Source organism: Bombus vancouverensis, chromosome 12, assembly GCF_051014615.1.
Source record: "Bombus vancouverensis nearcticus chromosome 12, iyBomVanc1_principal, whole genome shotgun sequence".
Taxonomy (NCBI): Eukaryota; Metazoa; Arthropoda; class Insecta; order Hymenoptera; family Apidae; genus Bombus; species Bombus vancouverensis.
The window spans coordinates 8246264-8272525 of NC_134922.1; the positions used below are offsets into that span (position 1 = coordinate 8246264).

Sequence of the window (26262 nt, forward strand, 5' to 3'; positions counted from 1 at the left end):
GCCACTTACATCGAACGCGAATCGACGTGGGAGAGCATGGAATTTTCGAGCGAATCTAACAGCAAAAGCTTGGCAACCGATTGAAACGGTTCGTTGGTACCTGATGCTGATTAAATTTCGAAGTTTAGATTAGCACGAAGGTACAAAGCCGACGTTGCTACTCTCCGTAGCTAACGTACATTTGCATGTTTGACTGAGAACCGCAGACTAACCATGCCGCTTCAGGTTACTTCAATTATCGGGCAAACTTTCGCAAAATTTCCAACCGATTATGCCATTCGTTCGACGTGTAGAATCAACGTTTGTTGTTAATTGTAACGATCACGTTAGTTACTGTACCCTAACATTCATCGTCGAAGTGATCAATAAATTAAATGCGACAGAAAAAGACATCCGCTAATCGTTCTTCGCTGTCATATTTTACGCCCAATGCCGAATCAGTCCGTTTTCTCGAATTTTTCACGAAGGTTTAGAAGATTCGCTATCCATTTAGCAAATAATGCTGTAACACGTTAATTGTAAAAATTGTAAGAACAACAGGTACGAATTACTTCGAACATCAAGACTATGAATTTTTCCCTGATATTCGTCATTGAAAAGTAAAGTGAATTCGAGGATAGAAAGAGAAGCGTGGAAACAGTTTACCGTTGCTTCTGCGACGAGTTTCAATACTTCGCAATATTTCATAAAAACACGAAATTCTCTCGCCAATTTGATTTGTTTGGCGCGCGAAAAGAATATCAAAATATCAGGTATACGATTGATTAAAAAATACCTGAACTACGAATATTACTGTGATATTCGCTATCAAAATGAGCAAATTGTCTTTCCATCAGAGCCATTTTCATCGACGAATGATAAACTAAATTCTGCAACTTCGCGTAGGAATCGCGTTGCGTTTCGATCTTCACAGGGAACCGGAAAATAAAGGAAACAGCAAGAAACTAGGTCGATTTATGCGGTTTTTCCTATTCGTATTCAAACGCGAGCAAGCTACGCGATCGTGCGTATTCATTTAATTAAAGTAAAGTTCCTGGACAGAATGGCCCTCGAATTACAGCAGAGACGCGAAATGTTTGCCAAGTCTTTGCGCGCACGTCTGTAGACCCGGTTCATGAATATTCAGAATGCTGCGACCAAGAATTATTAATATCACGAACAAACAGAAAATGTCAGGCTTTCGAAGAGCCTCTACTGTTTGGTAATTTTATAGAAGGGGGCGAGAATTCGACGAGTTAGCGGCGTGAATAATGGAAGCCAAAATTTGGCCGAACCTCGTTTCAAAAACGAGCAGCTCCTTGTTAAAGTATCGCTCGCTCTGTGATCAAGCGTCTTGTAACGAACGCACACAGCAATCGCTAATTTTCAGAGCAACGCGTCGGGCTTTAACAGCGTGTAATCAAATCTGTACTACCGAGTTATCCCTATGGGATTAGATAACCCGGTACGGTGTAAGACAGAAGCCAAGAATGTAGAGAGCATTCGACAGCGCGCGCAGCAAATACTATATCTTCTATCTTGTCATCCGCACAAGCAGCGCTACACGATTATTCATCGAGCAAAATTCTAGCATACGTCTGATACTGAAATTTACACAGATCACCTGACACCTAACTGTATCTAATTTACTTAATTAAAGCGGCGTCAGAATTTCATGAGCTATACACTACATACAAAACAGAATGCACCATAGAACACATATGTATACATACATGTACGTATGTATAAGCCACACGCACGAACAGGATAATATGTATGAGAAAAATGCCAGAAGAATATTCTATTTTGTACTGGAGCAAAGATACGGATAATCAACGTTTAAAGCAATGGTTAAAATACATTTTGTAAATTTTGTAAATTGTCTGAAGAATTTTAAATGGACCACTGTGAAATAAAAATAATCCACGGTCGAAGTAACAGCGTAAATGTAATTTTAGAAAGCGTGCGAAGACTTTTAACGTACGAATCGTCACCCGTATGAAATAAAAATAATCGATAACCAAAGTAATAGGCAAAACAGAATTTTGGAAAGCGTCTGATGATTTTGACGGATGAATCGTCGTCCTTATAAATCTTGACGGAACATGGTGCAAAAATACTAACGCAAGGATGAACGGCTTACGGCGAATTAGGGAGTCATGCGAGTTTACAAGCTCATTAAGATTTCCTATCGAGAGTAGTTGGGAATTAGTTGACGACTACGTAGTTCCCTTTGACAGTCGATAAGCACGAGATAATTGAAACGAACATATTGCACCCTTATGCAAACCTCTCGCCAAGGGACGTTTTCGAGAACTTCGCTACTCTGATCTATTACCGGATAACGATTCGCTATTACGCTCATCGATGAAAGCAACAGCAGACTTTTGCACGTAACGAACGAACGAACGCGTTTCGTTGCTATGTAGTTTTGCACAATCGCTCGATCTATACTTTTCTAACTTTATTTCTGTTTTATTATAGATTTGTTATTTCGTAAAATACTTTATAACGTGATATACCGAATAGAACACTAAACCTAATTAGTACGGTAAATATTGTAAAATAAAAGAAGAAATATTGTATCGTAAAAAGTTTCTGAGCGGTATATGGAACTTCTAAGAAGAATAATAGTAACGCTAAACCTAATAATTAATATCAAATAAATACTAAACAAAACACTAGGTAAACAGTAAATTTTAAAAGCCGAATAAATATTTAAACCTAATTTCCGATACAAAATAAATACTAAATAAAATTTATTACAATCTCTTATTATAAACCAATAGGTTTTTTAATATGTATCAGGCAGAAAACCCTGGATATCTACATGCCGAGAAGATTTCGTTTCGTTTCGTTTCTTTACCGTTTCGTTCGAAACTCTTCAAACTTAGTGAATCCGCGTATTATTTTACGTTCCATCGGACAGCATTTCTTCGCGAAAAAAAAAGATAAAAAAACAACAGGGCAAAATCTCCTCGGCTAACTAGCCGCCGGTTTCCGCAAAACTTTCCTTCGCTTCGTCCGCTACTTCCCTCCGCGGTATCATCCAACTTTCAAGAAAACGACACCCCATTTCACCGCCCACACGATTCTCCACCACCATTTAGCCACGCCGCCAATGTGATTCAGCTTTTCATGGTAACTTCTTCGGTACGGCCGTACCAGCAGGTAACTCCGGTGTACAACTGCGACAAGACAAAGCGAATTGTCTCATAAATAATTCTCGAGGCAAGAACAGCTTTTCCGGAAACTGGCCGAACTCGAATTGATTTTCGTCCAGAGACGGACTATTACAGAAAGAACGTGTAATAAAACGGAACCGGACGTTAGAGGGTTGCGGAGGATCGATTAAACTGGATGTTGCGCTTTGTTTCAGTTTCTTCTCCCGATGGCTCCTCTTTCCTTTTATCGAAATTTCTCCGAAAATTCAAGAGAGAACTTTACGTGGTCGATTAAATTAAAAAACGCGCCGTTTTATTTCCCGCGATCTCTCGTTCCTTGCGAAATACCTGGGAAATTTTCGTACGGTAGATTGAATTAAATTTGGCTTTTTAATTTTTCTCTCGTGATTCCTAGTTTTCCTTTTTTTTTTTTAATCAAAATATCTCGTATCTGGAAGAGAATTTCCAATTATGAATATCAAGTTGAATAATTTGCATTTTTACTTCTCCCTTCTTGTTCGTTCTATCGAATGTTTTCATAAAATTTTTACAGTCCCGAATTTTATGCAATCGTCTAAATTAATTTGCTATCCTTACTTTCCTCTTATAATCCATTATCTCGTTCTAACGAAATTTCTTTCAAATTTTCAAGAAGAATACTGCGAGCTTCCTCGCTTTTTCCTTTCTCTTATTGAAAAATTTAATTCTCCAATCACGCGCTGTCGTCTCGTTCGCACGTTCCCGTTCTCGTATCATAATATTTTGCTGAAACAATTAGAAAGCCATAGACGAAATGAAAATAAAGCACTCGCCTTTTCTCCTTTCGCTGTTGCTTCTTCTTCTTGAAGGCTTTCTTCACCCGCAAAAGCAGAAAAGCGGCGCGATCGATGGTCAGGCCCGGTGAAGCCTTGTCGCCGCTCGACATCCTGCGTCCTAGTCCTCCCAACACCTGCCCAAAATCAGAGAATCCTTTTTTAAATAGTCATCAATAATTATCCATCCGCGAGACAGTTAGCAACGAAAGAAAGAAAGAGGTCGATTTGTCGAGCCTATCGTTATTCTGCCAATTCCACGGGTTCAATTCCAAGAATTTAAACCATCGTAGCAATCGCTCCTCTTTAAAATTAAGATATCGTGGTAATAGCAGCTACAGTTAACGTTTACGTTATTTCAAGATGATACTAAGTCTGAGAGGAAATAAGATCGCCATTTCCTTCGCTTATATTCTTTTCACTTTTACAAAGTAAACGAACGAATAGGAGGAAATGAAATAGATCCTCCTCGTTACTTTAATCCACGATCCTTCGTATTAACTCGTTCCGTTTGTCTTCTAATCATGATCGCGCCATGGTTCACAGCTCACCCGCTAATCACGCGCCGCTCCGTTTTATCGAAATCACTTTAGAGCACGCTATGGCTCGCGATCATTATGCAAACATTACCTAATCTTCGATGTGAACGCGAAAATGTTCTTTTAAATAATGGTTTCTTCCAAGTTAGTTAACTGTTTCTGACGAGTATACTCGTCACGAAGAAATGGCAATATTTTGTGTCACGACGAGCCCTGTTAGTAATAAAGATAAAAAAATGAAAAAATGAAATGTCATTTCGTTACATCATTCTATATTATAACAGCTGTGTTTCACGAGCATACTCGTCGTTGTTTATTTTTCGCGACACGCTACCGAAATTCGAAAAATTTCAGTAAGCGCAGTTACGTAATCAATTTGATCTGTGAACGGTTTAATTATCAACAATTTCCTCGAATCACTTCTGATAAACTTTTAATAGAACGCACCAGGGATTAACGTAGAGAATATACATTCACAAGGAATGTTTAAACTTTGAAACTACCGTGTTCCGTCGTTGCCCCGCGATCTTTACGCAAACAAAACCTGAAGGAAATGTTCTCAGTTTGGAAACATTGATGCCTAAACAGGGAAACAATTCTCAGGGCGTTTCTTTAATTATTTCGGTGAAACTTTTAATAAAATATAGCCAGAATTATCGTGGAAAATATATCGGAAATTCACAAAGAGTTTTCGAACTGCAATGTTTTTCCATTGCATCGCGTTGCGAAAAAAAGAAAAAGGAACAAAGTGAATCGGAAAAAGACACAAAGCGGTCGAATTTTAAGAGAAATGACGAAACGTATCTGAATTGAACACACGGTGAAAAGAAGCGTTTTCGAAGTGTTGGGAAAATATTTTTTGAAGTGAGAAAGTAATTACGCGGTTTCCCGACCAAGCCCGGATCAAACTCATTTCCATTTATTCGTTTTCACGTCAACCGCATTACATGTCTCGCCGGCTGGGTGCCTGTTGTATTTTAATGAAACGTTCAAACGAATTACACGTATTCTGGCGTTTCGTCGTTGTACAAAATTTCATCGCCGTGTTTCTCTTAATTAGCAGGAATACACCGTCTAGCGAAATATTACGGTGGCGCGTACGAAACGTCGCTTTTTTAAACTTTCAAATTAACACGAGGAAACCATACCATAAATTTTGCCCGTTGCTCGATCGTTAGAAGCTGCGCCAGTCGTACGTCATGAAGAAACATGGAAATAAAACGGTTAAAATTTCGTGCTTTGTAGTCATGGATTATTTGTGACTCGTAAAGAGACTTTCAAAAATGTATCGAGAGTATGAATTGAATAATTGAAAGAGCGTGCGTAGGATAATCGGTTCGTGGAATGCAAGATCGATAATTTTCTATCGGAGGACAAGTCATGAGAAAGAACAACCACGACGTTCCATGCGAGACTTAACTGTAAACAATAAGAGAGATGATATCTCGAACGCAAATAGGAAAAGTAAAGACGATAAACAAACACGAACAAAAATTAACAGAAGCTTCGTACGGAGCGAAGATAATAACAGTCAAAACGAATTGAAATAGGAAAATTATGGATTACAACACGAAACTCTTATCGTTTCTTCGCTCTTCCAAACACTGGGACAATCTTTTGTAACGATCATAGAATAATAAGATTATAAACGAAGTATTCAAAGAATTTTTTAGCTAATGATTGAAACTAAAAAATTATTGATAGGAGTACACGGAATTATACGAGAATTATTTTAACCCTCCACTGATATCGTTATATCATAGATGACCGTAACGCTTTAGGTCAGGATGTTTAATTAAATTTGTACTCTGTATTTAGCGGTGACGACCACTAATAATCTCTGTCGCGTGATATACGGAATACAAAATTCAATTGAATATTCTACGTAAATATATTAGGTATGATCATTGAGAGTTAATTATACACGTATACACGATATTCCAAAGGATCCATACGCGTGTTTAAAGCGTTTTACCGAAATATACGGCATTTTATATGCACCAGTTTAACGCATTACCAGCAGAACAATTGTCGTGACGGATCAGCAAAGTGATCCGGTTTCTCCGCATCCTAGTTCGATCAGGTCTTTAAATCCTCCCCTTGCAGACGTCGATTAATCCCTCTATCAACCGTGAACACCGATAACGGTTCGTAAACCTAGCGTAAACCTTGGCTCGAAGACAATGCTCTCTGTTCAGCTTGTCTGCCATAAGAAGAATAGATTTCTCGCCTGAAAAAATCCACTGTTCGTCAGATTGAACGGCGATGGACGCAACAGTATTTGGAAGAAAATAATCAAAAAACTTGCATTCGTTACGAGCGCAACTTTATCCGATGTGAAACGTTATTTTAGATTACGATCGCTGGACTTTAGGATCGAAAGGGGATTTACGTAAATTCACATTTTTACGAACACGAGTAAAACAGCCGGGTCCGCGCAGAGATCCCCGTTTCATTTGCATAATATACGCGTCCTATGTACTTAAACGTTTTTAAAATTCATCCATAAAACACATAAAAGCGCAAAGTCTAGCGGCCATTATCCTGTGAAATCGTAAATAACGGAAGTTGGATTCTCAGCTTGGTATCAGGGTTTTAGGTCATCAACGTTTACCAAGAGGCTTTTTACTGCCGAAATGTTATTTATGGCTTTACCGACCACGATATATTTTCGCTGACGGGTCTGTGCAAATGGCCCCTCGCGAGAAACGCTTGTCATTTTATACAATACGAACCGAATATAAAACATTCGACGCGTAAAACAATGTCGATGAGACGCGGCAGCGTTGGCAAAAATGATGCTGATTTATTATTAAAACCGTGGCACGTGTGATTTACGCTGCACGGCCGCCGATCAATTTTCGTCCATTCCGCTCGAATATAAACGAGACGCGCGAAATGAACGCCGAGACGCTTTTAGCATATCCTCCACCCTTGACCGTTTCCTCCTCTTTCCCCATTCAGGCTGAAATCACTTCCGGCCTCTTACAGCTAGAGGAGAAAGTCATCCAGTGCCGAGCAAAGCTAGTTCTCGCTTCTAACGTTAAATATTAACAGTGTAAATATTCTTACTCGCATAAAGAAATAAATAAAACTGTCATGTGTATGATATTTCGCGGGCATGTTGTTTACCAAGGCTTTTATTTTAGTCGGTGCAATTAAAAAGCATTAGTATGTAAAAAATTGTTTTTTACAACTTCTTTCTCAGCTAATTAAGTATAATTCCGTTGGTGGATGTAAATTTTAAACAAAAACGTTCCAGCGTAATCTTTAAATATCGTTTCACTAACATATCTCCTTTGTACGTCTTTAACGTCCTTTTACAAATACTTTTACTAACATTCTTTTAACTAATATCACAAACTACTGACTAGATAATTAGGCGATAAGTAGCGAATAATGAACACTTAAATTCAATCTTAGAACAATAATTATCCTTCGTTATACAATTATTCTTTTAACTATAAATTCTAGAATTTGGATTTCACCGTCTTTGGTCCTAGTTATAGCAAAAAGGAAGAAGACGCTTCTTCGGAACAGATTCGAAAAAGAGAAATAAACCGGTCGGATCAATCTACAAGAGATTGGTAGATTTTTTCGCAAGTAACGGCCATTCGACGTACACTAGTCAAGATCGGAGGTTATTTCGTTGAACGTATTAACGTGGGTGTGACAATCTGGCGATGTAACTAGCGAAGAATCTGCAGCTTCTATGGTAATGGAATTAAAGGGGCACGGTCGACTGCGTTAATTCCAGGAAATAGATGGATCACCAAAGCAATATGCCACGAGGATTTGTTCGCGGCGGGCTTGTTAGTGGATCGATCGGATTATCGATCGACGAGGGTCGTTTAGATCGCGTGGCCGATTCCAAACGATCTCCACGATGGGAAACCGAAATACCGCGACAAGAGCTGTTATCACCTGTATACACTGCGAAATATTCCAACTATTGACGTTCTCTTACGTTGCGAAATCCTTCGTTAATCGAGTTTGCTTGCTTGATTCCCGAACGTTGTTATGTGAAATGCCAGGAGAAATGATTACCTATTATTAGCTAATATTCTATCCTCCGTTTTCTTTTCTAGTTCTTTTTTCTTCGCTGATTTTAACCAGCTTAGCTGTTTCTGACGAGTATACTCGTCACGAAGAGATGACAATATTTTGTTTTTTAACCAATATACTCGACGTGCGTAAAAAGTAGTTACAATTTGCTGTTTAAGTCACAAGTTAGTAATTGCAGTAATAAAATTAAAGAACAGTCGTTTCGTTACAACTTAATTCTATATTATAACAGCCATACATATTCTGTGTTTAACGAGTATACTCGTCATCGTTTACCTTCTGCGATACGTTTTAAGTACACACTTTACAAAGAAGTCGCAGCAGCCAACGGTTTAATAAAGGACTAAGTAAATCGAAATGTTTCTCCTTATCGCGTGATAAGATCTTCTACCGTGCTCATAGTTTGCCATAATCTAGCTTCGATATTTTCAACCTCTTTTCATGCTTGTTCTTATACATGTTTTTTATACTTCAATTAAACGATATGTAAATCGCTTGATACTTGTTTTTCAACGATCTTCTACGTTAACGTTCGATGATACTGTTACGTATCACTTTGAGAATTGGATTAAATTTGATTAAAATATAGACCGGATTATAATCCTCTTAATTCGTCCTTACGTTGAATTCAAGATTCGGTTGAGAAACTAGTTGCGAGGTTCAACGTTCCTTACATTCTTATCTTCGATAAAAATAAAGCGGCGTAAAGGCGAAGTGTTAGGTTCTCACGCTAATGGAACTATTCTCGTTTGGAGGCTGCAAGATAGAGATAGAGGCATTTGGAGATCTACTTCGGGATTTGAACCCGGATATTCTTCCCAACGATGCCATTCGCCTTTCCTATCGAGATCTCATTCGAGCTATGCGTTCACCGTTCCCCTGTACATTTTCGTCTTGTGTCAATCCACTGTTTCTATGTGTGTGTGTGTGTGTGTATGGAAGCTTCCATCCAGATCTCGTGTAAAATCTTTTACCACCAAAAGCCTGGTTCATGGGTTAAACTAGGACGGCTGAAAATTCCCCAGAATCATCCCACGATTCTACAAACTTTTCACACTTATTCTCACCATTTTGCCACTTATTTTTCATTTCAGATATTTAATTTCTACTTAATCATCCCTTCATTCCAACTGACTTTCCCTTCTCTTGCTTCTGACGTCTTCTATTTATTCTTAATTTTCATACTAGTAAATAAATAAATATCAATAAAAATAAATGCAAGTTTTAGTATTCAATATTTTACAATATCAAATTCTCCAAAGTTATCCTTCGATTGCAAAAGTTCTCCCTGTTTGTGTCTTTTTCTTTCTTTCATTCATCCATAACGCGCGCGTCAACCTTTAATTCTTCATGGTTTATCACATGCAAATCTGAGAACTTACTCCCCGAGTTTACTTCCAGCTTTCTTCGTTCCTTTCGTTTATCTATGCTTCGATCGTCAATCCTGAAATTTGCATGTTCTACGACACGTACTTTCCATGAATCATCCGCCAATTCCGTAAGCATCCTCTATCATCTTCTTCCCTTCTATCGTTCCGCCTATTTACTCTTTAGTACCAGTCTCCAATTTCTCATACCTTATTATCTACATGCAACTCTGAATAACAACTTCCTGATTCCACAACTTTCTCCCTTTCTTCTCCCCTTTCTTTCGTTTATCTTTGATTCGATCGTCAATCTTCGACTTTGCATGTTCCACGACACGTATTTTCCATGGTTCGCCCCTGAAATCCGAAATCCTCCCCCATATCTTCTTTCCTTCTATCGTTCTGTCCACTTATTCTCTGGCGACGATCTCCAACTTTTCATACTTTATCACATGCAACTCTAAGAAATTACTTCCTGATTCCATAACTTTCCTCCTTTTCTTTCTCTTTCTTTCATTTATCTTTGATTCGATCGTCGATCTTCAATCTTGCACGTTGCACAACACAACATTTCCACGAATCGTCCCTCAATTTCGTACGTTCATATTTTCTTCCTTTCCATCGTTCTGCCCATTTATTCTTTAACGTCGATCTTCAATTTGTCCCTGTTTATTATCTACACGCAACTCTAAGGACTCGCTTCCTGACTCCCAAACTTCCCTCATTTTGTCTTCCAATCTCTCGTTTGTAATTAATTCGATCGTCGGTCATTTCAATTTTGCATGTTCCGCAACATGTAATTTCCACGAATCGTTTCTCGAATGCATTTCTTTCCTCCTTCTCTGCCTCTTATCTCCCCCATTTATTTTTGGCTGGAACGTCAACCTTCGATTTCTCATGTTCTATAATCGGCCCCATTTTCTAATTAATTAATAAACGAGAAAGAAAAAGCCGATTGTAAACAACGATGATCATTGATCGTCCGAAGGCTGATAGAGCAATGAAAAATTCATTTTCTTAGAGTGGAATTAGCAGTCGCGTTACTTCTGCCCGCCATCCAGTGCATTATGCATCCGACTATACGACACGCAACTGACCAGCCGGCCAGGCAGTTTGTTTTATTCCTGAAAAATCCTATTTGCAAACACGACGAGGCTGACGTGCCTGGTTTTCTTAAAGGGACAACATGCTTCGTTATTTTCCAGTGGTATGGGCAGAAAACGCCACGTCGAATATAACAATTGTTTTATCCCAAGACTTTAGAAAATTCGTGAAACAACTTAATCACAGAATTACGATAATATTGACTTTCTGACTAAAATAAGATTAATACACACTGACGAAGTTACAGAATAATTTTACGATTTGAGAGATAATTACGATAAAATTGACTTTCACGGATTAATCGGCAATGGAAAAGTCGTCGTTGATTAATTCTCTGTTTATTTTCCATGTCATTTTCACAATTCTTTCGCTTTCAAAAAATCTGCAAAGTCTCTCCGATACTTTCTCAAGCCTCTATTACACGTTGTAAAAGCAACATTTTTTTTACAGATTTTTCAGGACAAATGGGAATTCGCTTGGTAGATTTCACGAGTGAAATTTCATCACTCGCCGCGTAAACGACTCAGGTTGCGGATGTGTTGAGTCACGCAACTCTCACATTCCGCACACAGAAGCTTCCAAAAACGACGTAGAATGCTAAACAGTTAAAAATCCCTGGTGAAATTTTAGGTACCTGATTGCAACGTTTGAGAGACTTCTCCTCCACTTGATTTCCATTAGTTTCTACTCACAAAGGATGCACAATGTGTAGCAAAGTTCTGTGTTAGTTCAACAGTATCGTATGGGATGCAACAGTAAATTGAACGACACAGCCGAGAGAAGTAAGTTAGCGTGGCGTAACTAACACGTACGGTTAAACGTGTACTACATTACGAAGACGAAGAAGGTACGCTTCAGAGATCAATAAGATCGGCAAAAAAGAAAGAAATGTTAATTAACATCGTTCTGTACCATCGTTGTTCTATTTAACATTATCCATTCTCCTCCGCGAACATTTCGAGAGGAAACTTTATTCGTTGCTGATGAATTTCCAGGAACGTGAATATCGAAACGATGTAAAATAATATTTGCATCGGAACACGCAATATTCCTTTTACAGTTCATATTTCTGTTATTCGTAAGGAATTTTAATCGCTATCGTTCTGATCCAAACTTCCTTTTTCTTTTTTCTTCCATTTGACAATACATATCGCTCGCAAATATTGGAAAATTACAAAAAGATCTAACCCAAAACGTCAAATTTCCAGGAAGATGAAACTTAATAACCGGAAAAGAAAGGAAGCGGAGTAATTTCTGTATCGAAACACACACACACACGCGCGTATTGCCCTCAACGTCCGGGATATTTTCCATCGACAAATATAACTGGTTTATTCAAGCAGAGTAAACGAACGAATCTTTTTTCCAAAAACTAATTCTCGATGGAAAAAAAAAACTTTCTTTCGCTTGGTAAAATCAGCGCTCGTTCGAATCGTCGATCTTTAGATCGCCACGGATTCGTCCGGTATATTTAATTATCGTTTCGTTTGCCTTCAGGAGAACTGGCGATTTTATTTACGCTGTGCGCTGCGCTGGAACAGAAACGGGTGAAAAAAATCCGCGCATTGTTGAAAGAACCGTAATCGAAACTGTCAAACTTGACCAAACATCAGCCAAAATGCTAGCGAAAATCTAAATAGCTTAATCAAATTAGACGACGCCCACACTGAAAGTTTTCGTCCTGTGCGTGCAACGTTTATGCGAAAAATCTGGAACGTTGTTCGAAACGCTGGCATATTAAAGAAGTTGAGAGAAATTTGTTCGCAGCTGCACGTATCGCGGTGGAAAGTTTCGATTACGACGAATGTCGTTCGAGAGCTCGGTTATAGAATTCAAGTTTTTACTAGTGTTCTTTGTTGAAAAAGTCCCGTAACCCTGATCTGTTCGACGAAAGGTGAGATTACCCTTCATAAGGCGAATCCTTGAAAGAAACTCGAAGGCCCGTAGAACCGTGGATATCTCTGAACCGCTTTAAGCCCGAACACTCGAGTAATTGGTATTTACATAGTTCAAAGAAACGGAGATCGATCTTGGAGAAGTTTCGCAATATTCTTTTATTCTTCTAGGTCGAACGACAGCCTTGACGAATTACGAATATTAGAGATTACGAAGAATGTTCAAAGGATATGCAAATATTACAGTGTACGATGAAAGAAATATCGTGCAACGACGAGTATAAAGCACGGAATGAGCAATATTTTACGGAATCGTCGACATTATGAGAGAGATGTACAGTATCAAATATTAGTTAGAGTGGAAGCCGATGACGTTGGAAACGAAGAGTCACGGATGTCCGCAACAACGGAACAGCTTGGACTTGTCTCCTTTATTAATTAGTATCCGACGAATAGTACAAGTTGCAGCGTAACGAAGCTCTCGCTTTGTGCAAGCTGTCCCAGCAGATAGCCTTCGTGTAAATTGTAACTAATTCCAACTATTCCTAGAGACGAAACTTCCCATCCATGTGAAAAGAAACGTAAAAGGTAGGAGGAGTGATTGACCTCGATCAGACGAGCTCGTTCCAGTTATTATCGAGCTTCGATCAAACTGCTACAAATTGCTGCGAAGTTTCGAATACGAAATCAAAGGAAACGTGGCTTTACCGAAACGCGCGTTCGCCTTTAGTGTGCGTTAAATTACTCGAAATTGAGTTCCATGTGCGAATGAGATTGATAATTGGCGTTTTCCCTTTTTCTTCTTTTTCTTTTACGGATATGATTTTTATGAATTTTTCATCAAAACTTGGAAGTTCGAATATGCGCAGAATGCACATAACGCGTGAAAGTATATATGGAACATAGAAAATGTAATATTTGTTATGATTAGGGCTGCGGATTTTTATCGATATGCGTAATCAAATAGCGATTTGTTTTGTTTATTAGATATCATAACAAGCACTCTACTCTGCATATGTTACATAGTTTCGCAAATCGCGTGCATCCTATGCGTCCTCGCGACTCTAAACTTCCTATAGAAGTAAAAATCTTATTAGGTTTGCTTGTTATATTTAGTACGTAAAATCAATTTCTCTTTAGATTCCATTTTTTTATTATTATTATTATTATTGTATTCATAACGATATAAATTTTCATAGATGTCTGCACTCTATTTACGAAACTATATTTTATTGTGTGTTACGTGCGATGTATCGTAATGCGGTGAAACTATATTTTGGATGTGTTGTTGTGCAACGTATCGCAATACAATGAAATTACATATTGGACGTGTTATGTGCAATGTATCGTAATGCAATGAAATTACATTTTTCACGTGTTACGTGCGCTAGATCGTGCAGTCTCTTTTTGGTTTTAGGAAACGTTATTTCTATCGGTTACATCAAGAAGGCGAAGTAAAAAGCTATCGCATCTCGAAATTGCTTAGCTTTCGAGGAAACATGACCCGGATAATCCGCACTTCGGCTGCAGATGAACGTAATAACGTGTATGTTATAGCTTATGTGGCGATGGAATAAGGCGCAATTGAGATTTATGGCAGCGAGCTGAATCATGATAGTAATTTATATGACATTAATTACTGTGCAAGTAGATCATCGAACAGTTTCTGGAAGTGAAATTCTTGGAAACGCTAACGTTGAAGCCATTGACGAGTGAAGTATGACATTTCTATCGAAAGAAATCAGAAGAAGAAATGCGAAGGAAAACAAATATATACAATACAAAGGAAGAAACAAAATTTTATCTGTACGTGTGAACAAAAATCACTCAAATATACAGAAACGTGGTATAGCAAATTTGTCAAATTTCTATGAAAACTTATAAACCGATCGTTTTATCCACTCGAGTAATTCTGACGTTAACACAGTTGTTGTAACATTTTCAGTTGGATTTTTCTTTTACTCAAACAGAAATCTACAATATTTATAACTCGTGATCGAGTGTCGTGTATTAGAAATTTGTGAAAACACCAGGGTACTTAAAACTATAGAATATGAAAGGAGCACACAAGATTTTGGCAAAGACCTGATCAAACATGTCCCAGAAATATCTACTCGATTTATGCAAAACGGGTAAAACTGAACGTCGTATGAAACTGTGAATCACTCCTGTTTATTGAGTTGCTTTCTGTTATTAATTTTTGTTATCTTTTCTATTTTTCTATCGTATTATCGTATTTTAATATGACTAGATATGACGTTTAACAAATTTCCTGCAAGTGTCGTAAAAAAGTTCAATATATTTTTCAAAGCTGTGGCGACATACCGACAGAAAGTGAAATTACAACTTTAAGAGATTAAACGGATAACGCTTTCCACGGTTGATGAACAGGATTAACTCAAACTTCTCGACTTTTCGCTTACGTCGCTTTAATACTCCGTTAATTCTTGCTTCGAGCCTCGTCCTGGAATTCTTTGCAGTTCAGTCGGGAGGAAAGTCGATCGAAGCATCGAAGATGAATTTTATCGAGCTGCCGATCGATAGAAGAACAGTGATTAATGTGACCCAATACCGTGCATCGCGTCCACATAACTCGACTGGTGCGCAAGAATTCTAAAATTAGCGATGAACCGTCTTTGTCCTTCGTTAATTTTATTGGATCGAACGATCCTCCTTTTTTCGGGGCAGAAATTATTTTCTCTCGCAAAATCCATGGCAATGATAAATACCGACGAAAATAAAGCTCGAGACAACACGACATAGCCGCGCGAGATTAAAATGGAAAAACGCTTCCGGCAGTAGATTCAAAGTATTTGCAATCCGTTGTTTGCTCTTTAAAACGCGAAAAAGTCTCTCGACGCTGGAAACAGATCGGCCACTGCATACGAATTTGTGGAATCGCGAGCCTCGTTCATTTACCTCGCGCAATATACTTTGATTCTCGCCGGTTATATGAACATCTACATATACCAACCTATAACTCTCCAACTTCATCGAATATCCGTCCTAAACTAACATTCCAACTTTAATCCCTTAAATCTTTATTCATGCAGCTTCGTGTCTCGTTTTATCGCAACTTGAGCACCTAACAACCATCTTCTCTTTATCCGTTAAACGACTTGCTTCTACTTTTTTGCTCCAATTACGCTCCGCTGCTTTAAAATATTAATAATTACAAATTTATACAGAGAGAGAGAGAGAGAGAGAGAGAGAGAGGGAGGAAATATTTTGAAATATATGTTCTTTAATTCAGAAACCGCTGCAATGAGCAATGAATTAATAACGAGCAAGAATTCTACGATAAAGGCGCCCAATATTTAATGAATTAAATGCAAGCAAATGGTATGTTCCGTATATCTTGCTCAACAACTTTATCAGCTCGTTATCTTTAATTTGCCCGAGGATGATTAAATTTCCTCTGTATTTTTGCCATGTCTGTCTGCAATATTTTTTCTCCGTGGGATTAATCGAGTTAAGTCGCGCCTGAAAATCAGTTTACGAGACACGATCATCTGCTGGATAATACGTACCCTCTTTTGAAACAGTCGCGGTGAATTTCCAAGGAAATTATCAGTTTCGAACGGCGAGAGGATACGCTATTAGATCCATTTCCCTGTAAAATACCAAACGATAACGACGCCTTGTGTCGAGTTACTGTAATTAACTCGCGTGCGTGGTCCAATTTTGCATCTCGATGAGCCCAAACTCCCCTAGGGAATTTATATACATCAGGATTTTGCTTGTGCACCAGCCTCGATACGATAAATTGATTGATTCATCGAGGAAAACAAGCCGCTGGATTGCCAAAGAAGGGCAAGAAATTAATTGAAATCGAGTTGACAGAATGAGCGTCCTGTTAAATATAGAGTGTACAGAGGTGGAAATATTCGGAGAACTAATATTTCATCGCAGTGTACAAATAACACCGCGTTTCTTACTTAATTTCTGACTGCTAAAGCCTTTGAAATTCCCTCTTTCACTTTGCGAGCAGAGAGCGTGAGAGAGAGAGAGAGGGAGAGGGAGAGCTGGTCGTTTCACCACAAGCCCTCAAGGAGAACTTCTTTTTAAGCTCTTATTAATCCACCGTTTTCGAAGTAATACCACCGTGAAAGGTTTCCAACGCAGTTCCGCTTCTCGTGTTAAAGTTTTACGCTCGCACTTTCCTCCTCGCTCGAAAGCGTATTAACAAGCGCAATTTTTCACGGTGTGTCTCGCGTGGGAGAGGATTCTCCTCAATAACGATCAACGAAAATCAAGGGCAAGATATTCCAAGTATGTTTGCAAAAGTTGAGTAAACGTAGATGTTTGAAGATGGCAAGGAAAAAGGATAATAATAAATTATAAAAGATCACGATCCTGAAAAGCGTGGATCCTCGTGCTTGACATATAGAAAGGCTGGGGAAAGTATTTGCACACCATTTGCATTTATTATTGCATTTGCCTACTGATTAATTAGACTCGACTATAACAAACTTCGTATCATTTAATGGCACGACTAGAGTGCTGATTTTTACGTATTTGTAGGAAGTTCGAAAGTACAAGATCGCACAGACTGCTCGTGATATGAGAAAAAATATACGAAATGTCCGGCGTACAATGCTTTTTTTCTCCAATATCTGGCAGGTAGAACAGAATATTCTACAGAAATTTCCTACTTTTTCAAAGATATGAATACGCACGAATAATCTGCAGTCGAAAAAGTGCGATTACGAAAATTTCACGCTACGAAAATGAAAGGCACAGACGAAAATTAACGAACCTAAGAGCGTGTGAAAATACACTTTCTAGCCGATGTAACATTTCGAGGAATTAAAATGGATTAAACTGGAGAATATAGAATATGTATCTCGATATATGGCGAATTCCGAGGCTCAGTTCTCGGAACCAACGAAATACCTAATTTAGCTATCGCGGTAATTTCCTAGAAAAAGAGCTGAACCAATGGGCAAAGTTTCTGTTGCAAACTGTTTCGTGGAAAGATCTCGTGCCGAACGAAATTCTGGCAAAGTTTTAGGCTTAGCCGTAAAGTTGGTGAATTATCGTTCGAAACGATCGGCTGTAACATAAGCAAATGTTCGGTTCGCTAATTAGCGTGGCCGAGATAAACCATGACCTTTCCTATTGTGTACCGAGAGAATAGGCGTGGTGTCTATCGATCCTTTGATCGCGGCAAACTTTACGATGTTCATGCAACCATTGCATTCAGCTGGCATCACTTTTCAATAATGGATGCACTTTGCTGCACCAGTTCTCGGTCGAAAAACGTTTATATCAGCTGGGTGCAATTTAATTGTCGCTTGTCGAGGGAGGCGAGCACGACAAAAATTATTTCCCACCGTTCTCGAAAGAGCAATCTTATCTTTTCGATTTTTCTCCGCGAAGCCTCCCCTTACAACTGGATGAAAAGTTTCGAACTTTTCTTGTTACCAATGTTTCTTCGTTCTTATTTTTATAAGCGATGAAATTTCCGATGAAATACAATAAATTTATCTTTGCTGGTTTTATAGTTTTGATGCTACGTGGCGATTAAAACGAATTTATGCGACACTGTTGAAAGATGTATAGACGATAAATGCAACAAAGTTCCGTAAGATACAGAGGCCGTAAGAAATTTTATGACTAGATCGCTAACCTTTATGCAAACTCGTACTTTCGTTAACGTAAGCAAAGAAAAATGGATTGTTTCATCTTCTAAATATTGCGATGAATAGTTTCGCGTATCGCGTACTCGTATTCGTGACCATCAGAATGTTGGAAATCTCCAAGAGAACGTGTACCTAATTGCAAGATTCAACAATAGGAAAGTACATACCTGGATATTTTCTATAATTCAGCTAATATAATTAGCGGAATTTTACAAGTCTACTAGAAATTCTTTTGTACAACACCGACACATTGGTAATAATAGAATAAAGGAAGTTCCACAAATAAATTGTACAAATTGCAAGTTCACTGATTATCCTGTTCGGCCTAAATGAAGAACGTGTACAGTGGATGTCCATAATCTGTAATTTGTAACTTGCCAGTTCACAGACATTATTAGTTTGTGGATTATTGCGCAGGAATAAATTTGATTGATTATCGCTGTATTAAACTTGAACCCTTTTACGAAATGTGAGAGCTGAAAAAAGTAATCAAAGATCGTGGATATTGAATGGCAATAAAAATAAAAAAAGGGACTTGAATTCAAAAGAAGCTTACCATCACAGAATCTCATTATTTTTTCACGAAAACCCGAACAAACAGATCGTTAAAAAGTCAATCTCACAGGTAAATTCGATCGCTGGCAGAGAAAAGAAGGAGTTTACTTTCGTCGCGGGGAACCAGCTGACGTTCAACGTTGCTGTTTCAATACGAGAACAGGAAGATCTGTTGACTCCGGCATTTTCGTAGCCACTTTGAAGTGCAGAGTGCTTTCAGATACAACACATTCGTTACGGAGTCGTGGAAACGTATCGAGCTCGTGCAACTTCCCTGCGGAAACAGTTTCTCTGTCATTGTGTCAAGAAGTCAGAGGAAAAAGGTATTAGTTTCTCGGTGCTTAGCGTTTCGGGGAAAACACGATCTGGACAATTTCTACTTGGGCCGCGGGAACGTAATAACGCGTGTTTCGGCGCTTACGACGAAATAAAAAGCAATTGCGATTTGTTGTCACAAACAACAGGAAGATCAATTATAATAACAGCAGGCTAGAAGAAGCGAGTTCGTGTAGAATTATTCATCGAACGATTGGTGAAGGCATAAGTTTTAGATATGTTAATGGTCGTCGTGTAGAGACAGGAAATTTTGCGATATTTGGAATATGTTTACAGCGAACTAAAGAGCAATTAGGATCTTTAGCAGGAACATTTATTGTAGTAGTAACACTCCTGTAATACTAAAAGAGAAAAATGTAATGAGTTCATTCAGAAATGAAAATGATGAAAAAATGAAATTTTTGAAAGTTTCAAAATGTTAATAATCCTCATAGAGGGAATTTTCGAATTCTTTCCATTTGGAATATTTTCCATTTGTAATATTATCCACTTGGAACATTTGAAATATTTGAATGGAGAACATTTGGAACATCACAAACTAAGTGTCGAGTGTTAGGGATGCGCGGAGTCACGCGTGATCATCTAGAATTTTCAACATGATCAAATATTTTCAGAGGATGTGTGTCTGTATAACTTGTTCCATACGAGTAAAATACGTGAAATAAGAGAGGGAAAATGTGTGGATGTTATTACATAGAAGATACGTGTGTTGGGTATTGTATGAAACAGAGAATTTTATGCTTTGGGAATTGAATTGTTTTCTATAGAAATTTATCAATATTATTGATGAGTAAAGCATCGTGTAATCTAATCTTTTCACCAAAAGTAGAGAAATATAATTATCAGTTACTAATTTACATGTTGATTGGCGCAGCATCGGAATACTGTCGCTCATTCCAACATGATGCATTGTATTATCAACATACTCGTCTCATTAAAAATAAAATTGTTCATGTACAGCATTGACGGCGTTGAAAATTTCATGTATATTAAAACGCTCGCATTATAATATATTAAATATGTATATTGAAAGGTACATTAAAATTATGATAGATTAAAACCAAACTATACTCTGTAAATTAATTATAAAGCGTCGTATGTATGTGACACTGATAACAGAAAGTGTAATTAATATTATTAATAATTCTGACATCACGTAAACATACTTGCATATGCATGCGACCTACAACAGTCAATATAGTGATAATATAAAAATTTCTACAAATGCTTTGTTTATTTTTTCTTTTTCCTCGCTCGCCTATTGAAAATATTGAAACCTTTACGAATTTTAATTAAATTTATTGACAATTTCGATATCACAAAGGGAACCAGTGATTTATGTCAACGTACATATTGACAATATACAATTTTCTACGCTTATCCTCAAAAGTCTTCCTAAAAGCTTGTGAAAATTTTACGAATAATATGAATCAATATTCTAATAATACAATTAATTTTCCACACTTGTTCTGTTCGTTTCTTTATTTCTGCCCTCTTGTCCCTGCATACTTTTCGAATAATATTGATCAATATGTCAACAATATGGTTAATACTTTTAATAATGCCAACATAACTGTAGACCAATATATGAATAATATAAAATTTCCTACGTCTATCCCATTTTTTCTCCTGTTCTCTCGATTCTTTTTTTAACGCGCTTCAGAGATTTGCGATGTAAGCTGCTGTAAGCTGCAACCTCAAGTCTCGAGACTTTCCCAGTCTACTAAATCGTTCGTCCCAAATCGCCGCTATTTTGCGATGTGCGGTGTCAAAATGAACCTCGCCGGTGACCGTGGCGAGGAAAATATTCGCCGAGCTTCATGAGAGAATATGAAGATATAAAAGGACACTAAGTCAGGACGCGGGTAATGCCAGTAAAACATTTTCCGCAATGACGACGATCGGTCGGTAGCGAAACAATTTATAACTTCTACTTGCAGAACGATGACGACGTTGAAGCTCGTCATTGTCTACGAAGGAGAACGATTATTTCGATGGAACCGAGAGACGATGAACACGTTGAATTAGAAAAGAACAATGCACCCACGCAACACGCGGCAAGTTAGCTTAACGTTCCACGAATTTCACTTGTCGCGATACTTCTCTATATGTGTCTCTACACATCGTAGAAGCTCAAGAAATTTGCATGAATCCTCTTAAACGAATTCTCTTTACATTTCTTTTCAGCGAATTCTCTTTGCGTATCTCTTCATCGAGCACTCGTGCGTACCACGAGTTAACTTTCCGTCAACGCTTTGAAATCTTTGAAATCTGACTGTACAACTTGTTCGAAAAATAGTGACACATATATATATATATTTTTTAATTTTTATAATTTTATTTATATCTTTTTTATTTTATAATTTTTAAATCATGCAAACGGTATGTGGCAATTTTTATCATCCTTCTCAGACTTATTTTTCCACATATTCGGATACTAACATTTTCTTATCGTTTTTGAACGTACAATTTGTTTGCACGTACAAATGCTGATATTTCATGGACGTATATGCCATACAAGTGATAACGATTAGGCTGATAATATCTTAGTACAGCTGGCTTCTGTTGCATGGTAATGCATTTGCTCATCCTGGCACGATTGTGTACGTGAATATTTGGCCGAAAAGCGAACAGCAATGCTCGCTCATTCGCCATGTTTATCTGATTGCGGTTTTCTGTAATTATTGTCCATTTTCGAGGCTCGAACGCTCGAATAAAAAAATCGTAGCAAAGACATCGCAAGCATATATGTAGATAAATATATAGATGATAAAAATACTCGAAACGATTCGAAAAGCAAATTTTCACAACTCTGTTCATTTACTGGTTTTTATTTGAGCATTTGCCAACGTTGTAACTAATTTATTTTAAGAGGAAATAACAGTGTAACGTAATAGAACTAATCACATCTGCTCCTGTGCCTCACCACGAACAACCCTATCTACTTTCACAATTTGTAGAATTTCTACTTCTTTACTAACTAATCGTTCCTAGGATTGCATCAATATTTGAGGAATAAAACGAACAATGTTTCTACAAATATAATTAATACAGCCTGGATATTTTTATGCAAATTCATATTTTCCTAACCATTGTACTACAGAAATGCAAACCGAGCAAGAATTTCTTTTATCTGCTAAATATTCTAATAAGTTCACTGTTTTGAGTATTTTACATACAGATAAGAGAAAATGAAATATTGACACGCTGTGAATTTTGCTAACTTTTGTACCAACAATTTTTTACCGTACTAATAACGGTCATTTATTCCGTGTTACACATATTTATATTATATTTATTCGTCGTTGTTATTAAACATAAACTCATTTTGTAAAATCACGCTGTCTTTTTATACTCCTTATTTTATGAACTTCTTTTTATCGCGCCACCGTATTTTTGCATATTACGTGTATCCTCTGTTGCACCATTTTCCCAGAAACGCATCAAAATTCACAGTCTAACCGATCGGTGTTTAAATTAATTATCGGCAATCTCGTTACTTTTCAAACAGACTGTCTACGTCCCTCGTTATTCGGTCTCGTTAAAAATACACGTGAGTCTGCCGACTGTTTTCTTTGGCGTGCAATTTTGCCGGCGATATGTCGAGCGAAAATAAAACGTCGGGACGTTGACACGAAGCTAAAAACGAGACCCGAAGCAGGGTGAATAATAAGCATTTCCTGAATCGCTTTTCCACCCGACGACTAGGTATTTCCTATCGATCCGGTCCGATACATCTAGCCGCTTCATACTTAATAGTTTATTGCGTGCTCGACCGACATTTCCAGTTACATTTGCCCGTTTAAGAGAATGACTTTAATATTTCAACGCTGTGGATGATAAAGGACTTGATGTAGCAGGTTAATGAGCTGTAAAAATCCGATCTAAGAACAACGATTCGATATATTATATTTGGTTGGACAGAAAGTTCGTCCCGTCCTTTTGCAGCCAAATGGAACTGAGTTTAAACAATGGCTCCTTACGCTCAATTTAATTGTTCTAACCTGATATCGTTGATTAATTAACAACCAACTGTAGAGCGTAAAACAAGCGTTTTCCAAAGTACTTGCTCCTCGTTGGCCTGGCACGAGTTCAAACGTGGTTCACCAACAAGACAACGAAAGACCACACGTGCCAGTCGTTACACGACAAAAATTGGTGCAACTTGGTTGGGACGTTCTACCGCATCTGCCATATTCACCCGATATTGCACGCTCGGACTACCATTTATTCCGCTCGTTACGAAACTACTCCAACGATAAGAACTTGTCTTCTCTGGAAGACTGGAGAAACGAATTGAAACGTCCCCTTCTCGCGGAAGATTAAGCAATTCCACGCCGATGATTAATAACGAAGTTATTACATAGATGGGGAAAAATTATCGAAAGGAATGTTGCGTACGCTAATTAGGAACAATATGCGTATAAAGGAGAAAACACGTCCCCCGGTTTGGTCGGAAAAACGGTACGAGCTTTCCATTGATTGTAGGAGATATTCGAAAAGCTAATTCTTATTTCTTATCTTTTCATATTAATGTACATCGCGTGGGTCTTTATGCAAATTTATATTTCTATGCAAACAATTAAAAAGAATTATTTACAGATCACAATGCGAAAAGAAAATCTGAATAAAAGTGTGCTTCGTTCGTTTAAATATTAAAACGGTCATTTTTCGTATTTTGAATATTTTCGCATGTTCAGATTTCTCGTAATTTTTTATCGTTTGATCGTATTATTATCGACTTTACTATTTTATTACATTATTGTGAATAAACGTCCGCACTTTGTTATTTTTTGTTGCTCTCCGATAAAATTGTGACGATGGGATAAAGGTAATATGGAAGAACGAAAATGGCACTCGTAGGCTGTTTTATTATCTGCTTGAAAAGTCCTCTATATCGGAGCTACATTTAACGCGAAGATAAGAAAACTTCTAAATTAGACTAAATAATCGAAAGAGCAACGTGATTAATTCAAGCAGCGATATCTAAATCCCGTCAGGTAAACTGATAGTCCAATTAATTATTATACGCTATTAACTGATATTGTATTATTTAATTTCTACAATTTCAATTTATCGATTAGAAAGTAACTGACAAATATCGATTTTAGTAATAAATTTGCAATTTAATCGAGACACATTTAATAGTATTTATTCGTCGCGACTGCAAATCAAAGAAAGCAGCTGGATACTTGTGAACTATGGTGTATGTAAATTTGCGAACTGCCGACTCGTGGAAGTGAACCTCGTAAAGCTATAAAGCACACGAGGAAGACGCTTAATGAAGAATAACGATTCTAAAGAAAGCGACTGGGGGAACCGTGAGATTGCAGTTTTCTGATATTCGTCAGATATTAAGATTTTTTAATATAGCAAAGCTACGTTTTTTTTTTTTCATGAAAAAACTATGTAAGTGACGAGTATTCCTCTGGAAAATTCACGAAGAATATTTAAAAGCTATTTGTGATAAATTTTCAACATCGTAAACGAGTGATTCGCTAGCATGGAACATCAAGAATTTACTTGTCACGATAAAAGTCTAAAATAATTCGACTTTGTGTACCAACAGCGATAGAGACTTTTCCAGTTTAATATTTAAAAACAGAATACGATAAAACTGGCTACGATACAAGTGGCATAGATTTTAGAAGGTCGTAAACGAGTAACTTACTAATACAAAAAAGGAAGAGAAGTATTTTGGTATAAAATAAAAATGGAGGTAAAATATTCTGAACAAAACTCGTACATCGATATAGAAGAACTGTAATTCAAATGTTTCGAATCTAATATTTGAAAATTAATTGTAACGAAACTACCATAAAAGCTGGCATTAATTCTCAAGTTGGAGATGAACGATTAGCTTGCCAACGCAAACGAAGGAACAGAACCACCGCATAACGATAAAAATGATATTCTAAAACAGACTGAACTTATGGAAGAACTACAATTGAGATGTTCCACGTGTAGCATTTAAAAGTCGACTGTAACGAAATCCTGTTACCGACATTGACAAAAGTTTCTAAGATCATGAACGAATAACTAATAAAAAGAAAGAAAGGATCTTCGTATAACGACGAAAGTGGATGCTAAAACAAACTGAACTTACAGACGAGCTGCAATTGAGACATTTGAAAATGTGCAAACTCCAAGTTTCCTTTGAATGGCGGTACTTTCTCGAAATGGAAGATCCTAGAAAAGAGGATTCTCTCGAGCAAACCGCGAGTCCTGTCTAGTGATTTAATTGCCTTTTCGTGATGGAATCCGTGAACCAAATAAAGGTGCAGATTTGGAGAAGTTTGGTCAACATTCATCATAGTGACGTTACCGTGGCTTCGTTTCCGGCTTTTCGAGCCGAGGATTAACAGCGAGGAACTGGTGTAAACAGAGGATTGATTTACGAGGATTTACTTGTCACGGTGTTACACATCTGACGCGCGAGCTTCGCACTTCTGAAAGAATTAGATAGAAACATTAGGCTGATCGTGAAAAATACATACGTGGTATTATGATAATCTGGAAAGTCGGGGATTCGAGACGACCGGCGATGTTCTGGCCTTTCGTATCAGCACATTTCCTGCCGTTCGCGACACTCAAACTCCTTCCGATAAATTTCCAGCAGAATCTTCTTAACTTGCAAAGTTGTTGTTGCAAGAATCGACTGGAAAATGAACTTCCTTCTTGACAAAATATAACTTCCGATTTTAGGTATAGAAATTTAGTTTAATATATTCTATAAATCGAGTATATTCAGTGTCAGGAAATTTTGAATGGTCAAAATATTCTAAGGATTTTCTTACGTGA

At 37.6% G+C, this 26262-nt stretch overlaps 1 protein-coding gene across 4 annotated transcripts in view; it reads right to left on the reverse strand.

The window, feature by feature from the left end:
* Nucleotides 1-26262, reverse strand: part of wake (ankyrin repeat and fibronectin type III domain containing protein wide awake) — a 186765-nt gene that overhangs the window by 137825 nt on the left and 22678 nt on the right. For all 4 annotated transcript variants that reach the window (XM_076623087.1, XM_033330504.2, XM_033330501.2 and 1 more), the window contains one exon: nt 3956-4092. In XM_076623087.1, coding sequence (XP_076479202.1) covers nt 3956-4092 — 137 coding nt within the window. The remainder of the gene's footprint in view (nt 1-3955; nt 4093-26262) is intronic.